Consider the following 17,229-nt stretch of genomic DNA (forward strand, 5'->3'; position numbering starts at 1 on the left):
TCCAGGAAGCTCAGAGAGTCCCAAAGAAGTTGGACCCAAGAAGGAACACACCAAGGCACATCATAATTACATTAACCAAGATTAAAATGAAGGAGAGAATCCTAGAAGCAGCAAGAGATCTACAAAGGAGTACCCATCAGACTGTCAGCGGATTTCTCAAAAGAGACCTTACAGGCAAGAAGGGGCTGGAAGGAAGTATTCCAAGTCATGAAATCCAAAGACCTACAGCCAAGATTACTTTATCCAGTAAAACTTTCAATTAGAATGGAAGGACAGATAAAGTGCTTCTCAGATAAGGGCAAGTTCAAGGAGTTCATCATCACCAAGCCCTTATTGTATGAAATGCTAAAGGGACTTATCTAAGAAAAAGAAGATGAAAAATATGAACAGTGAAAGGACAGCAAACTCACAGTTATTAACAACCACACCTAAAACAAAAGCAAACTAAGAGGACAGCTAGATCAGGAGTGGAACCATAGAAATGAAGAATACATGGAGGGTTAGCAACAGGGCAGTGGGAGGAGGAGAAGTGGGGAGAAGGTACAGAAAATAGCATAGACAGTAGGTAGAAAATAGATGGGGGGAGGGCAAGAATAGTGGGGGAAATATAGAATCTAAAGAACTTGAGATACGTAGTTATAAACTAAGGGGGGGAGAATGGTGGGGGAGGGGTTGTGCGGGTGGAGGGGAATGAAGGGGGGGAATAGAACAACTGTAATGGTATAATCAATAAAATATATTTAAAAAATAAATAACACAAAAGCTAAAAAATCCTAAAAAAAAAAAAAAAGAAAACTACAAAACTGTCTGAACTTGGAGCGTTGGAAGAGAGACCACAGACAATGAACATTTTAAAAGATTTCTTAAAAATCTTTCACAAAAAGCAGCGTTTCTAAATATATTATTTTCAGAAATGAGAACACAGTCATCAGGCCCGTCACACCAGACACCCAGACCTCTCGTCCTGCTTCGATGCTCCTTGTGGTAAAAGAGGACCTGCCAGCAAGGAGATGGAATCAACCCACTAATCACCCACAGTGCCCGGCAGGCAGAGGGGTTGACTCCATGCAACTGCAGCTGTTACTAAATCACAATCCAGGGAAGGAAATGATGGCAAATGTTTCATACACTGACACTATTTATTAAAGGAAGAGAAAGTGCATGTTGTACAATTAGTTTACATGAACAGCACGCTTCCCAGGTGTCTAAACTAGGTGATGCTGTCTAACCCACTGGGACTACTGTACTGAGAGAAATTAAGATGAAACAGGGAGATGAAGAGGATGACAAGGTGCTGACTAGTAAGAGAAAGCTCTTTATACCCTGATAAAGGACACAGTGACACACATTCATAGGACCAAAACTAATTCCTCCCAGAATGATCCTACAGCAGGAGGTACCAAACTTTTTAATCTCAGAAACCCTTTTACACTCTTACAAATTAGTGAAGACCCTAAAGAGTTTCTCTCTATCGCGGGGGGTGGGCAGGGCTGGGAATATAAGACAGAAAACTGTACTTGAACAAGAATTAAATTTAAAAAAAAAGTTTCTCTTTATCAAATTATATCTATTGATATTTACCGTATTAGAAACTAAAACTGATGAAATAGCAAATACACGTTAATTTAAATAACAATAAATCTACTATATACCCCAAATAACACTAAAAATAACCACAGTTCTCAGAACAAAATTTAGTGAGAAAATGGTATTGAATTATATTCTGCAAATCTCTTTGATGTCTGGGTTAATAGAGATAATTGAATTCTCTTCTTCGCTTCTCCATTTGGTTTGCTGTGATATGATGTTTTGGTTGAAGTATATGAAGAAAATCTACCCTCATACAGGTATGTAGCTGAAAAAGGGAGGAGTACGTTATCAGTCTTCGCAGGTAATTGTGGGTATGTTTTTCTGATACCTCAAAAAATTCACTGCACCAGATGAGAGAATGAGAGCAAAAAAGGGAAATAACATCTTATCGTAAGTATAAAGACAGTTTTGCGTCATGGGCCCTCTGAGTCAGCTCATCCAACTTTCCCTCTCTCTCACCTCCTTGTAACTCCCTATCAGAGAAAGAGCCAGTATCACTCTTCAGGGGTTTCTTAAGGTATCCTACCCTGTGTTTAGTACAAGACAGTTTTCATACAGAGGAAAAGTTCCCTGAATATTGTCAGTAAGAACTACCAATGTACTTATTTATGAAAGCAGAAAGCAGTTTTGTTCTTTTACTCCCTAGATAATGCAATTTTGAAAAACTGTATTATTTCCTGTCTCTAAATTTTCCTCCTCCTTTCTACTCACAAAGCATATTCAAAGAAAGTGGTTAGCATATAATTATACCCTCTTTCCTCCCTCTTATAATAATAGTGACTCAAAATGACAGAGCTATAAGGGCCCCTTGAGGCCATCAAACGTAAATCCCTCATTTTAGAAATGAGGAAAGTGAGGCCCCCTCCCACATAAGTGACTTTCTCAGGGTCACAGAATCCAAACTGAGATCTGTAGCATCCAGAAAAGCCGCTTTAGCTCATTTTCCAATATTCTGGATCACTTCCTTGTCACCATAGTAAGAACCAGTCTCCTCTACACACCCACTCTTAACTCACTGACAGCCACTGAATAAAGACAACTGAATGTTTAGTTCGAATCAGTCAACAGGAAAATGCACTGGGGATATAACAATAAACAAGAGAATGGGCCCACCTTCTATAGCATGACAAATGCCAATGCAGTGCTAGAATTATTGCATGCTATGGCAAAAAACATGAGGAAACACTTTTATCTGGGATAGAAAAAGGAAAACAGCTCTTGCTGGCATGGCTCAGTTGGCTAAATCATCATCCTCTAAACAGGCTGCAGTTTCAATCCCCAGTCATGGCACATGCCTGGATTGTGGGCCCGGTTCCCGTTAGGGCATGAACAAGAGGCAACTGATTGATATTTCTCTGTCTCTACCTCTCTTCCCCGCTCTAAAAAATCAATAAGCATGTCCTCGGTAAGGGATTTAAAAAAAAGGAAAACACCTGAAACTAAATTATAAAGCTTAAATTTTACATTCATTATTTTTGAAAATGTTTAATAAGACCACAGTTCATTAGACTAATCAACTTTTACATCTTGATAGAACAAACTTACTGTTGGACTCTGCTTTGATTTTTTAAAGCCACAGAAAAACCACAGCTGAGGACGACAAAGCCATGTGAATCACATACCTTGAGAAAAGCTCCCCGATGTTTTCCAGCTCCCCGATGGCCTGCAGTCTGCTCAGTGTGGGGTACAGTGAGTACACAGACTCGAGGCTGCCCTTGCACAGCTCTTCCACTTCTTTTACTCTAGTGACAAAAGAAACAAGACGACTAGAAAACTAAGGAGAGGTTTTCTGGAAAGCCAAAGCTCAAATCCGTCATCGAAGAGCTCTGATCATAGGCTCTGATTCTGACCTAACGATGCTGATATTCGCATCCCCAGTACAATGCAGTGATAATGAAGTCTGGAATCTGACAGACCCGGATCTGAGGCTCAGTTCTGCCCCTATGGCTGCATAACTTTGGGCACATTACTGGTTTCTTGTGAATCTAAGCTCTTCCCTTCCAGAATTACCTTGGTGATTAGAGAATACATATGAAAGAGCCTAGGAGGCAAGAACATAATAAGCACTTAAATGGTAACAAATTACTTCTGTAGCAAAACACAGGTTTAATAGGTAACTAGCTACTGCTAAACATACATAAGTGCTTTCTGGGCAATGTTTCATTTGTGTCCCACAACAAGCCTATGAGTACTGCCCATTAGTCACCACTTTATATTAAAAACACTAATAATGGCCCTGACTGGCATAGCTCAGTGGATTGAGCATGGGCCTGCGAACCACACGATCGAGGTTTGATTCCCAGTCAGGGCACATGCCTGAGTTGCAGGCCAGTTCAATGAGAGGCAACCATACATTGATATTTCTCTCCTTCTCTCCTTCCCTTCCCCTCTTAAGATAAATAAAATCTTAAAAAAACACTAATACTAAGAGATAAATTCTATATACTTACTAAAGAACATAAGATTAATATTTTTAGTGTACTGGTCCAGAAAAAAAAAAAACAGAGTGGCAATCAACAAAACTTTCATGAGAGTTCAGCGTAAATAATTGACCTGGAGTACTAAAGAAAGTGGTTTTTCAAAGCAAAGAATGTATTTGAACCACATGAACAAAGATAAATGTATTACATAAGAAAAAATAATGTAACTACGTAGCATATGGGTATGCTCCAACATCTAAAACAAAAACCAAAAACACTGTAATATGTATATATACACATATACATATTTGACATGTGCATTACAGAATTCTCTAACACATAACATTTAAAAACAAGAATACTTTTTCAAGACAGAAAATAATTAAGATACACATATCCACAATTCTTATAAAAACCTGTTGCAGAAGAAAAAACTCATCTGAGTACTCACCTCTCAGATAAGCAAAAGCTATGAAAATGTTAATCACTGGATACTGCACCCCCTATTTGCATCGGGTTTCAACACTAATTTGTATGAATTTTTGTTACACAGGGAATTGTTTTGAGAGGAGGGCGGGAATGACAAGGAAACACCCTGACAACAGCCCCCAAGTTCTTACCCAACTTCACCAGTGCAAATCCACACACTGACACCATCTGTCAAGTTTTCAGAAAAGCAGCCATGACAGTAAATGTTAAAATACAATGTCTTTTTTAAAATAGTACCTGGCATATTTGACACTTTCATAAAATGTGGCGAATTCCCTGTCTCTTAAGGACTGCAAAGCATTGTACAATGATTCGTGGTAACTGGTTCCTTCAATTCCTTTGCTGTGAGATAATTTTAGAAATAAAACAAAAAATCTTAAAATATGCATGTATAAATAACTTCACCAAGAAACATTTTCAAACTACAATTAAGATCCCTCCATTTTAAAAAATGCGTTTTTAGAAATTTTGGTAAGAAATACAAAGAATTAGATCATTTAAATCTTCACACACACAAAAATTCTGACATATTGTGCCTGGTTCTAATTACGCTATATTCTCACTTATATATTCAACAAACATCTCATATGCGCCAGGGACTAACTAGGCACCTGTTTCTAGATGGAGACAAGTCAGATCAGGTCCCCATTCTCATGAAGCTTATGTTCTGGTCTAGAGAAGATGGACAACAGATAAGAAAAATACCAGGTAACACTGAACATGAAGAGACTTACAATAACAAAATACAATGACTACTTTAGAATGGGTAGTCAGGAAAAGTCTCTCTGAGATGTGACATTTTTAAATTAGAATCTGAATGACAAGAAGTCACACGCAGTAACGGGGGGATAAAAGACACATGTTAGGCATTTAGGTAGAAACAGTTTGGCTTGATGAAACAGCAGAGAAGGCTGATGTGGCTGACATAGAGTAGGCAAAGGAAAGAATAGTATACGGTGATTTATATACAGAGGCGGGCAGGAACAAGCTCACAGACTAAAATATTTAAAAATATGAAAAGTATATCACTAACTGTACAGAAATCTAAGTAGCTGAAATTTGAAAGACACTCCAATTAACGAAAATGTTTTAACTATGAAAGCAGTTAGACATGTAGTTAAGATAATTTTTTTGGTGTTCACATCTTCAAAAGACTTTTAACAAAAATACAAATCTTTAATTAAGTGTTTGGCTTTACATTCAGAAAACATGATGATCTTACATATAGGTTATAAATGTTATCTTTCTGTTAGTAATTTAGCAGCATTATTTGATAAAAAGGAATATTTCATGAATAAAGTTAAACCGTCTTTTTTGTACCATTAAGCCAAAAACAATGCTAACTAAAATGTTTGTAACAGGGAGTGGGAAGGGAAATGCCTACAATTTTCTTTAAATTTATAAATATTTCAGGAACAAGTATAAAGGACACATGGACAAAAACAAGGCGGGATATGGAAACGGGAGGGAGGTGGGGAGGGTTGGCGGGTGGGCTGGGATGGGAGTAAAAGGCAGAAAACTATTTGAACAATTAAAATATAAATAAATAAATAAAGTGAGAAGATTCCAATGAGAAAATATGTTTCATATTTCTCTTTTCAACTACATTTGGGGGTAGGTATAGAATTTCCCTAATGTGAGACAGTGAAGTCAAGCCTAGGTACATTAACTGCTTATTGCAATCTTATTTAAGCATTTTGGCATATCTATAGCTCGCAATATCTCAAAAACAAAACAAATATCCTGTTACATTCATAGAGCAGTATTTTAAAAGCGTATTGTTTATAATCAGGAAAATGACAATTAAAAATGTCATAGTTCTTCTTACTTAACAGAAATGCAATGGTCCCATTGCATATTCCTCCATGCTGCCTGGTAATGAAGTTCCTGTAGTTCAGCACACCATTCTTTATTTTCATGATCTAATCCTCTTAAATAGACAGAAAGAATATGGCAGAGTCCCAGATTCTGCAAGGCCTGAGCAGGAGTTTAAAAAAAAAAAAAGTAAGGCCCTGGCTGGTGTAGCTCAGTGGATTGAGCACGGGTTGTGAACCAAAGGGTCGTAGTTCGATTCCCAGTAGGGACACATGCCTGGGTTGCAGGCCAGGTCCCCAGTGGGGGCTGCATGAGAGGCAACCACACACTGATGTTTCTCTCTCTCTTTCTCCCCCCTTCCCCTCTCTCTAAAAATAAATACAATCTTAAGAAAAAAGTAAGTAATCAAAAAAATAAATAAAATAAAAATAAAAAAATAGACATAAAAAACAAACATGAAAAGTAACTTTTTAAAATTTTAGTAGTACAGAATATATCACTCAAATTTCTGAAATACTGATTGCTATGTTCCCCCAAAACATTAAGAGAGAGCTCAAAGGACACTAACATTTGATGGAAGAACGGTTAAAATACATTAGCCAGTAACAGAAACGATGTCTTCAGGGCCCAGCTCTGACACAAACTATAAGAAACAGTTTACATGAGATTCTCCAGGTGAAGGACTTACTCACTACCTGGCACATTGTTCACAGTCAAGAAATGTCTCCTACTGTTAGCTAGCACTTTTCTGATCAACAAATCAAATCTATACTATCTTTTAGGTTAGTGCCCTATCTAATTTACCTGTGCATTCCTCTGCCTATTTAGCCCAATGCCTGAAATAACAGGTGATTTTCAGTCTCATATTGAATACCTAAATTTATCTGACTCTGTAAATATTCCACCAACAAAGTGAAATAATCTCAGTACTACACTTTCAGTGGATCCCAAAGCAGGAGGGAAAAAGATACCTGAATTATTCCTGCCTGGCGAGTTGATGAAGAGATCGCTGACTCAAGGTCATATGTTACTAGGGCTTTTTCCCACATTGCTTCATGTTCGTATGTTCGCAATCTACAATTTAAGATTTCAAAATACTTTTGAATTCCATGTACATGTAACTCCTTTACAAACAGTATTAAAACAATATCACCTAGAAAAATGTAACTTACCTTGTCAGGGGTTGTAGAATTTTCCCTCCACCACAGCCATACAGACTATCTGGCTCTCCTATACTTCTGTAAATTTCTAAGAGTAGATCCTAAAAATACAGAAACAACAAAAATTGGAGAAAAAAACCATCACTTGTTTGCCTAAGACTATCAGCTGATTTCTCAAAAGAAACCTTACAGGCAAGAAGGGGCTGGAAAGAAGTATCCAAAGTCATCAAAGGAAAGTACCTACATCCAAGATTGTTCTATCCAGCAAAGTTTTCATTTAGAATGGAAGGGCAGATAAAGTGCTTCCCAGATAAGGTCAAATTCAAGGAGTTCATCATCACCAAGCCCTTATTACATGAAATGTTAAAAACACTTATCTAAGAAAAAGATGATGACCAAAACTATGAACAGTAAAATGAAAACAAACTCACAACTATTAACAACTGAATCTAAAAAACAAAAATAAACAAGTAGAATAGGTACAGAAGCACTTAAATATATAAACCAAAAAAAAAAGTATAAACCAAGGACATGAACTAAAGGGGGGGAATGCAGGTGGGAGGGAGGTGCAGGGCAGAGGGGAATAAGGGAGGAAAAATGGGACAACTGTAATAGCATAATCAACAAAATATATTTTTTAAAAAAGAATAGTACAGGAAATGGAGAAGCCAAAGAACTTATGTGCATGACCCATAGACATGAACTTGGGGACGATTGCTGGAGGGAATGGGGGTACCAGGTAGAGGGGGACAAATGGGGGAAAGGTGGAGACAAATGGGGGAAAGGTTGGGACAACTGTAATAGCATAATCAATAAAATATATTTAAAACAAACAAAAAATCCAACTAAAACTGTACATGGGAAAACGACATTCTGCACCTTAGTCTGACTCTTTAAATGGAATTTGATAACAATAAAGGCCATGAGATCTTCTTGGGAAGAATACTAAAAACTGCATTATACTGTAACTGGTAAAATGTAATATAATTAAAGAAGTAGTTTGATAACTCAATTTTTTGCTTTAAAATTTACACAGATAAATCTTGACTCAATTTAAGTCATCTTGGTAAAATAAAAATAAAAATAAAAATAAAAATAAAAATGGTAAATGTTGGAAACTGTAGTGCATAGAAAACTGATTGGGCAATTTTACCGTCTAAATGGTGCATGCTGCAGAGAATATTTCCTAGGTGAAAATTCAGTAATATTGGTATCATTCTGTAATTTTAAAAAACTGTTTCTATTCATAAACATGAACTCAAGCCCTCAGTCTTAGAACATTGAGTACTTAAGACTAGCTAGTTTTAAATACCTCAGTGCCCTGGTACACACAGAAATTCCAAAAAATCTTCAAAAGAGGATAGGACTATAAAGAAGCAAAAAAAGAAAAAAATTGGGAAAATGGAATAAAAATGCAGATAAAACATATTGTAAGCAAGGCATGGTCAATGGTATTAAGTGTTAATGAAACAGTAAAAAAATGTGGATGAAAGGTGACCACCAGGGTTATGAAGTTGACAGGTGACATTAGCAAGTGTTACTGTCAGTAGAGAGGGGTGAGGGAGAGGAAACGAAGACAGCAAATACAGATAACTCTTTCACAGAGCTTCGCTGTGAAGGGAAATAAAAATAAAGGGGTGACACCTAAAAAAAAAGAGAGAGAGAACACAGGGACAAGAAATTTTCTGTTAGGTTGAAAGAAAATGTTTTTAATAAAAAAGTTTAGCCCTGGCTGGTGTGGCTCAGTGGATTGAGCGTGGGCCTGCGAACCACACGATCACGGTTCGATTCCCAGTCAGGGCACACGCCTGGGTTGCGGGCCAGTTCCCAGCAGGGAACTCATGAGAGGCAACCGTACATTGATATTTCTCTCCTTCTCTCCTTCCTTTCATCTCTAAAGATAAATAAATAAAATTAAAAAAAACAAATGTAAAAAAATGAAAATAAAGTTTAAAAATAGTTTGAATGTACTGACAGAGGGTATAGTATAATAAAAAAATAATTTTCTGAGAAAGAGTTGATGGGAAACAAAGCACAGGAAGAAGGCTTAGTCCTGGAAAGAAGAAACTATTTCTCTTCTTTACAAGAGTAATGGGTGCAATGGGAGCAGAGGCAGGCAGATATCAATGCCTGATAATGGTTGTGGTGGGATTCCCTATCTGTGCTGCTGTTTTCTCCAGAAGCAGGAGGCAAGCTGAGAGCAAACACAAAGAGAACATATTGTAAAGTTCCAACTGCTGTCTCAGAGGAATGAGTTCACCCAAGAAATTCACTGAGAGGCCAATTTAAGAGTAGATATTGACTAATTTATTTTAAAAAGCAGTATTCCTTGAGATGTGACATAAAGTAAGTAAACAAAGAAGTTAGCAATTATAAATGTTAAGTGCTATATGGAAAATAAATGGGGTTCTGTGGTAGGAAATATATGGTATAAATTACTGTATGATAAAGGTAGTTTTACATCAATCTTCCTGATTAAAAAACCTCAAGGTTAAAAAGATTAAGTAACTGGTGCAAGATCACACAATGTAGTGGTAGAGTCAGGATTAGAACTGAAGTTCCAGTCAGGATAAGAACTCAAGTTTGTCTACTCCGAGGCCTAAACTGTAAACCATGAATTTATGTATGTGATACTGAGTCCAAAGAGTAAGTTCAGTTTGAAATTAAATGACATCAACACAGGTTCTATAACAAAATAATCTAAAATACAAGTTAAATATTATCACAAATAGTAGGGCCTATAACATTTACCTGTAAACTTATTCCAGTTTCTTCTTTACTTTTTTCACTCAAGCTTGAAATAGTTGTACTCTGGCTTTCTTCTTCAAATGTAGGATTTCTGTTTGTCACAGAACATTTTTTTTTAATAAGAATATACTATTTTGATGTTTGTGAATACATATATTATGAACTTTGATGGAAAAACTAACAGAGGTAACAAATAAAACATAGTGAACCATTTGTACTTTAAAACATAATAGCATTTAGGCCTAGAATGAAAAACAAATTTGTTAATATTAATGTTTCAATGAAGATTACATTTTAATGACAATGTCATATATGAAAAAACTATATGCCAAAATATGTTTATATAGACAGGCTTGTTTAAAAATAGAACAGGTGACACATGGTACAGTTCCTCAATGTTTTGCCAGTGGTTTTACCTAAAGTTAAAGCTCGTTAACATCACAGGCACACAAATTAGGATCGCACTGAAACACTAAACACCTGACAAATTGGCAAAAATGAAGATGTCTTATTATTAAGTGCTGAGAAACCTACATCCGAGATTATAAAACAAATAAGTGATAGTAAGGACAAGAATTCAGATTTGTCTGCTCCAAGGCCTTAGCTTTAAACCATGTATGATGATATATGATAGAAATTCATATAAGCAATTTCCAAAATCATGCCACTTACACAGTGTCTATGAACTACATGACAGAGCCTCTATTATTTATCTATAAACTTGCTCTGGTTTCTTCTTTACCTTTTTTACCCAAATTAGAAATAGTTGTACTTTGGCTCCCTTCCTTCTTCAAATGTAAGGACCCCTAGTGATCCATTTCCTAACAAACCACACTCCTGAGAAATACACAAATTGGTATAGCCAGTTGAAAAAACAATTTGGCATTGTCCCATGAGGTTCAAAATTTACATACCCTGCCGCCTATAATTCTACACTTAGGCACATATCATTAACAGGGGAAGAGGCAAATTAATCATGGCATATTCTCCCACTGGAACACTATGTGGCAGTGACAAATTAATGATCTACAGAAGCACACTACATAAATAAAATCTTAAAAAATATTTAATGAAAAATAAGATGTAAATAATAATATAATTTCTTATAAAGCACAAAAATAAGGAAAACTACCATATATTTAGGGGTTTACACTCATGTAATGATGTCACCTAAATGAATGATAACCACAAAACAGGAGATAACTTTGACCCCTTGGAAGGAGCACAAAGGGATGGGACAGAGACCACTGACTGAGATGACGGTATATAATGGCACTGACAACATTCTCCTTTGCTTTACAACCCTTATACTCAGGTATTACATAGATTTGCTTATTAGCAAGTCATACAGAATGAAGTTTTTAGAGCAGAAATTAGAGAAGTAGGAAAGACAGTATTACAGATTGTGACTCTAAGGCTGTAATTCATCCAGACAAAAATGGGATTGGCAGGGCCTTTGTCACGAACACCGAAATGACTGAGGTTGTGAACTAATGACACTTTTTTGTCTAAGTCCTGTGTGAAGAAGTTTTGACTTCTTTCTAAAAAAATTATGGATACTAACCTTTGAAATCTCATACTTTTTCAGGGGCAAGTAATTAAAACTGGATCTGTATTTTTAAATACCTAGTATAGAGACACTTTGCTATTAAATAATTTTAATGAAGAAGTTGAGAGCAATTCATTTCCTGCACATGACAGTGTTTGTAAACTGTTCGTTTGTGTTTTGCCTACAGTTATTCTTTTCCTGATCATCTTAAATTTACAAAGTGTCAGTTCACCTGAGTTACTGAACAATACTGGCATTCCCTTCACTCTATACACCTCGGATCTGTTTGCCCTCCCTTACCCATCAGACATCTAGGAAAAAAATAAAAATCAGAGTATTAAAGCAAACAGCAGGTACTATTGATCTGTCAAGCACTTTTTCCAAATGTTAATCAAAATAAAATGCAGGCACTCCTGTTTACTGCACAGGAATTTTGCAAAACTTTGCCACATTCTATATAATCACCTACCATCAAATTAAAGGTACTTTTATACTCATAGAAGAGCTCAGTTACACACTCCAAATTAGTAAGAAATACCATTCTATGGAACGAAGATACTGAAGCACATATGGATTATAGTTACTACTACTAAGTACACAGGCTCTGACTCAAAATTTTAAGACTCTGAGAATAAGCAATAATCAATTTCTTATTTAATAATACTTAAAGAACTACATACTTGTCTCCACAGGAAGTCTACAGTGATTATGAACATATTAATTACATATTATACACAGGATCTACATACTGTAAGTTTTAACTTGTTTTCATTTGGAAAGTAGAAATTGAATATTAAACCAGAGAGTGAAGAAATTAGTCCCAGTCTTCTAAATTAATTATGTTTGGACTAGGATCTATTTTCTGGTTGCTAGCATTCCACAGTCTAAAAACCACACTGCTTCTAGTTTAATTACAACCCAAAGTAGAAATTCTTAGTGAGCAAGAGAAATATTTTAATATAATATATATTTGCTATTTCAATTTTTTAACATGCGATTTCTCAGAGGAAATATACAAATAAACACTAGGCTATTCAAATGAACAAAAATTTGAGAAAAGTAGGGGACTTATGAGCTGTACTTTTTACTCTTGAAGTTTTTTTACTGTATTTTGTTTTTCGCTATTACCAAGGACTATACTTATTAGATTTTTATGAGAGTTCTAACTTAGAGGAAAAGCAAATTAAAGTATTAAAAATACAGGTGGGTAACAAATACAGTAATGAAAGTGGTTTAGTCACAGAAATAAATCAGTTACATTACCTTATAATTAATAAATAATATGGATCTTCACTAAACTAAGGGAATAGTGGTAAACTTAATTTAACTGATATCAGAGACTTGCTCAACTATTTGAAAATATTTATTGTTTACTTATATTAAGTTTCAAATGCTAGTTGCTACGGGGAATACAGGAAAAAAGAAGTATGGTCTGTCTCCCAGTAGGTCCTTATCTGTGTAATTTTTACAATTCTTAAGTAATAAATATCTCTACTTATTCCAGAGCAGAATTACTCATTTCTTCTAAAAAAATTATTTATCTTTAAAAGTTAGACAACTATCTAAAAATATCATTAAATGGGTGAGGTGAGAACAAAAATCTTTAACAGCTTCATTGAAACAATGTCAATACCAGTTTTAAAAACCAAAACTTGTCAATTCCATTACCTTTTCTCTTGATCATCCATGGTTTTCCTATCTGCATAGATTTCTGCGTAGAGTAAAGCTGTAAAGTGAGCAGCACAAGACTGAGCTACCTTGGCAACCTCCAGATAATTCAATTCCAGCCAGAAAGCATCATCAAACACTGTTCCGGAAGAGGATCTAAAGAAGATTTCTAAGTGAAGTCATGTCCATTTCTTTAACTTCAATATTAAAAGCATGTTGATATAAAATATAATGGTAGCACGTACTAGTTAAAAATGAAAATTACATTCAAATAACTAAAAACTGCATTTCCCCAATGTAGACAATAGTCCCTTGGTATCTTGTAGTGGCTGGTTCCAGGACCCCATGCAGATAACAAAATTGACAGACGCTGAAGTACCTAACATAAAATGGTGTAGTATTTGCATATAAACTATGCAAATTCTCCTGGATACTTTAAATCATCTCTAGATTAGTTAAAATACTTAGTATAATGAAAACACTATGGAAATAGTTGTTATGCTGTATTATTTAAGGAATAATGACAAGAAAAAAAGTGCATATATGTTTAGTACAGATGCAACCATCATACACCTAACTATATGTTATATGTCAGCAACAAGGTATAATTTCTTTTTTCAAATATTTTTGATCCACAGTTGGCTGACTATGTGGATGTGGAAGCTGCAGATACAGACCCCCTGGATGATGGTAGGTATAAACAACTAAGATTAACATGGCTGAAGAGCCCTACATGTCTCTCGTTTTGTATCACACACCCCTTAGGAAATATGATGAAAGTGAAAGCTATCATCCTAGAATAAACTTGAGGTTCATACTTCCCCTTCACCGAGGGATCCATGGGTATATGCTAAGAACAGGCTGCACTGAGTAAGTCATAAGACATACACAAATCTTTCTAAATGGCCAATTTAATGAAAATACTGTTTCTTCTGTAACACACAGTTACATGCCCTTTCTATTTGCAGTTCATTTTCTCCTTGTTTTTTTTTTTGCGTGTGTGTCTAGGTTGGGTTATTTATTTATTTATAAAACATTTTATTTATTTATCTTTAGAGGGGAAAGGAAGGAGAGAGGGAGAGAAATGTCAATGTATGGTTGCCTCTCGTGCATCCCCTGCTGGGAACTGGCCTGCAACCCAGGCATGTGCCCTGACTGGGAATCGAACCTCAATCCTTTGGTTCTCAGGCCCCCGCTCAATCCACTGAGCTACACCAGCCAGGGCAAGGTTGAGTTATTTAATAAAAACTTCCCACTGTGGTAACTGTTGGCCAGATGTGAAAGGGATCATAGATACTTATCTTTTTAAAAAATGGTATCATAAAGATGTGACACAGAAATGATGGTTAAGAGCACTGATTTTAGAGTAGGATATAGGTAGGTTCAAATCCAGGTGCATCAAGAAAACCCCCAAATCCAGCTGGATTACCTACTACATATTATATGATTTTCAGCACTTTAACTGCTTTATCCTGTGCTAACAAGCAAAACAGAGACACAGGCTCACAGATAGACAGCAGGCTGACAGCTCAGGGGCAGGGGAGTCGGAGGTGGTTAGCGGGTAAAGCGATCAAGCAAAAAAGGTCTCATGGACATGAACAGCAGTGTGGTGATTGTGTGAGAGGAAGAGGGATTTAAGGGGACTAAACAATAATAGGGAAAAATACAATAAAAAATAAATTTAGCCCCGGCTGGTGTGGCTCAGTAGATTAAGCACTAGACAGCGAAGTAAACTGTCGCTGGTTTAATTCCCAATCAGGGCACATGCCTGGGTTGTGGGCCAGGTCCCCAGTAGGGGGTGCATGAGAGGAAACCACACACTGATGTTTCTCTCCCTCTTTTACTCCTTTCCTTCCCCTCTCTCTAAAAATGAATAAACAAAATCTTAAAAAGAAACTTTAAAAAATAATAAATTTTTAAAAACCTGATTATTAAAAATTTTTATCTTCTCAAAGCCTTACCAATGTTAACACCATTCTACCACAATGATAAATCTGATATAAATGACTGAAAGGTGAACCTGCCTTCCAACACCAAGAAAAAAGATGCCTCCAGCTACAGTTAAAGCTTCTTACAAGCTTTCTCAGAATACAATGTGTTATGAAACAGTAAGGTGAATTAGTAACTCTCCAAACGGAAACAAAACACTGAAAAGACTTAACACTTATTTTTCTAAGAATAAAGCAGAATGGTATGAGGAGGATATAGAGAAATTAATTTTTAAAGTGAAAATACATTTATGTTAAGCAATTTTCCACTTTTCCCCTACCTCTTCCACCCATTCTTTATCACTTACTGCCACAACCACAATACATTTGTCATGAGACATCAACTGCTACCTACTTAAGTTATAGGCCTACTACATTTCTTCTTCCAAGTTCTGGCCAATGCTGGGCAGTACAGATCAGTCAGACAACTGACTCACTCTATCAACTCCTGAATTCATGATTAAAAATCTCATGAGAGAGCCCTAGCTGGTGTAGCTCAGTGGATTGAGCGTGGGCCTGCGAACCACAAGATTGTGGTTCAATTCCCAGCCAGGGCACATGCCTGGGTTGCAGGCCAGTTCCTGGCAGGGGATACACCAGAGGCAACCATACAATGATATTTCCCTCCCTCTCTCCTTCCCTTACCCTCTAATAAGATAATATGTAAGTGCTTATAAGTATGTAAGTATTACTATATAGTACGATACACACAGTAAAGTGATAAAGATGATGATGGAGACTTTACACAAACATGATTGGTCAGGAGGCCTATGGGAGGAGTTCTCACTCTATGTCGTTTTGAGAACCCTACAGGAAGAACTCTACACTCACAATAAAGCTCTATGGAGGTAACTACCTCTACCCCTAACTCCTTTTTTCCCTTCTATAAACAGCTCTTCATGCTGTGCAGTGTGTGCAAGCGGGTTGCATGTCTGTGTGCACTGAGTTGCAACCCTTGGTTTTTCTCAATAAATCCTTTTTGGTGACAAAATACCTAGTTGATACTGTTTTCCCATGGACAAAAGAATAAAGGTACATAAAGGACACTTTTACATAGTTGTAGTTACTTCTATGAGCTGAAAGTGAAGAGAAAGTTTAAAAGTAATGCAACTGAACTTAACCTGGAACATAAATTACTCCTTTCTAATCACTTTGAAGATAATATAAACTATAGCTTCAAAGGATGTGTGATTTAGCAAAGATAACATTGTTAGTGGTACTGTTAGGACTAGAATTTAGACGTCCTGATACCAATTTAACCCAAGTACTACCCTAAACATGAATTATAACAGAGAGATATAAGCATCACACTAATTAAATACAGCACCTTGCAGCCACATCACTTCAAAGAATCATGTTAAAATTCAGCCAACAGTAAGAAGCTACACTTTCGAATCCCCAAACTCAAAAAGCAGTATTCATTAATTACCTCTTTTGTCTCCTCATGTAGTCCACAACAGCAAGCATTGTTCTTTGTGACTTTTTACCCAAGCAACATCGGGAGAAGTGCTCTGGCTCTGACAAACAAACAAAGATGCCTCCTCTCAGTCCCAGGTGCACTTGCTTAAGCCCATTCTTCCGTGTGTGTGCCTACCTCCCTCTACATTACAAAAGGGTCCAGTGGGCAGTATTGAGCACAAAATTGGTTCTTAGTAAATATAAATTGATAAATGGAATTTAATGGCATACTTTTAAAAGAAACTACTATGCTTAATAAAACTAGAAACTGATTGTAATTTACATTTTGTTTCTGAAGGTGCCTAATTCATTGACTCAACTCAATATTTATGTAGGATACTGTA

General features: G+C 36.2%; 1 protein-coding gene across 5 annotated transcripts in view; it reads right to left on the bottom strand.

Moving 5' to 3' along the window:
* Positions 1-17,229, bottom strand: part of ATM (ATM serine/threonine kinase) — a 175,671-nt gene that overhangs the window by 37,581 nt on the left and 120,861 nt on the right. For 4 of the 5 annotated variants that reach the window (XM_037047706.1, XM_037047705.1, XM_037047708.1 and 1 more), the window contains 8 exons: positions 16,857-16,944; positions 13,440-13,595; positions 10,226-10,313; positions 7,487-7,575; positions 7,286-7,388; positions 6,328-6,476; positions 4,737-4,841; positions 3,213-3,332 (listed from right to left, as the gene is read on the bottom strand). In XM_037047706.1, coding sequence (XP_036903601.1) covers positions 3,213-3,332; positions 4,737-4,841; positions 6,328-6,476; positions 7,286-7,388; positions 7,487-7,575; positions 10,226-10,313; positions 13,440-13,595; positions 16,857-16,944 — 898 coding nt within the window. Of the gene's footprint in view, positions 1-3,212; positions 3,333-4,736; positions 4,842-6,327; positions 6,477-7,285; positions 7,389-7,486; positions 7,576-10,225; positions 10,314-10,967; positions 11,029-13,439; positions 13,596-16,856; positions 16,945-17,229 lie in introns of those variants that run through there. The other variant, XM_037047709.1, reaches the window with a different exon arrangement.

This window comes from Sturnira hondurensis, unplaced genomic scaffold (assembly GCF_014824575.4).
Source record: "Sturnira hondurensis isolate 20B ecotype Veracruz unplaced genomic scaffold, ASM1482457v3 Scaffold0006213, whole genome shotgun sequence".
NCBI classification, from domain to species: domain Eukaryota; kingdom Metazoa; phylum Chordata; class Mammalia; order Chiroptera; family Phyllostomidae; genus Sturnira; species Sturnira hondurensis.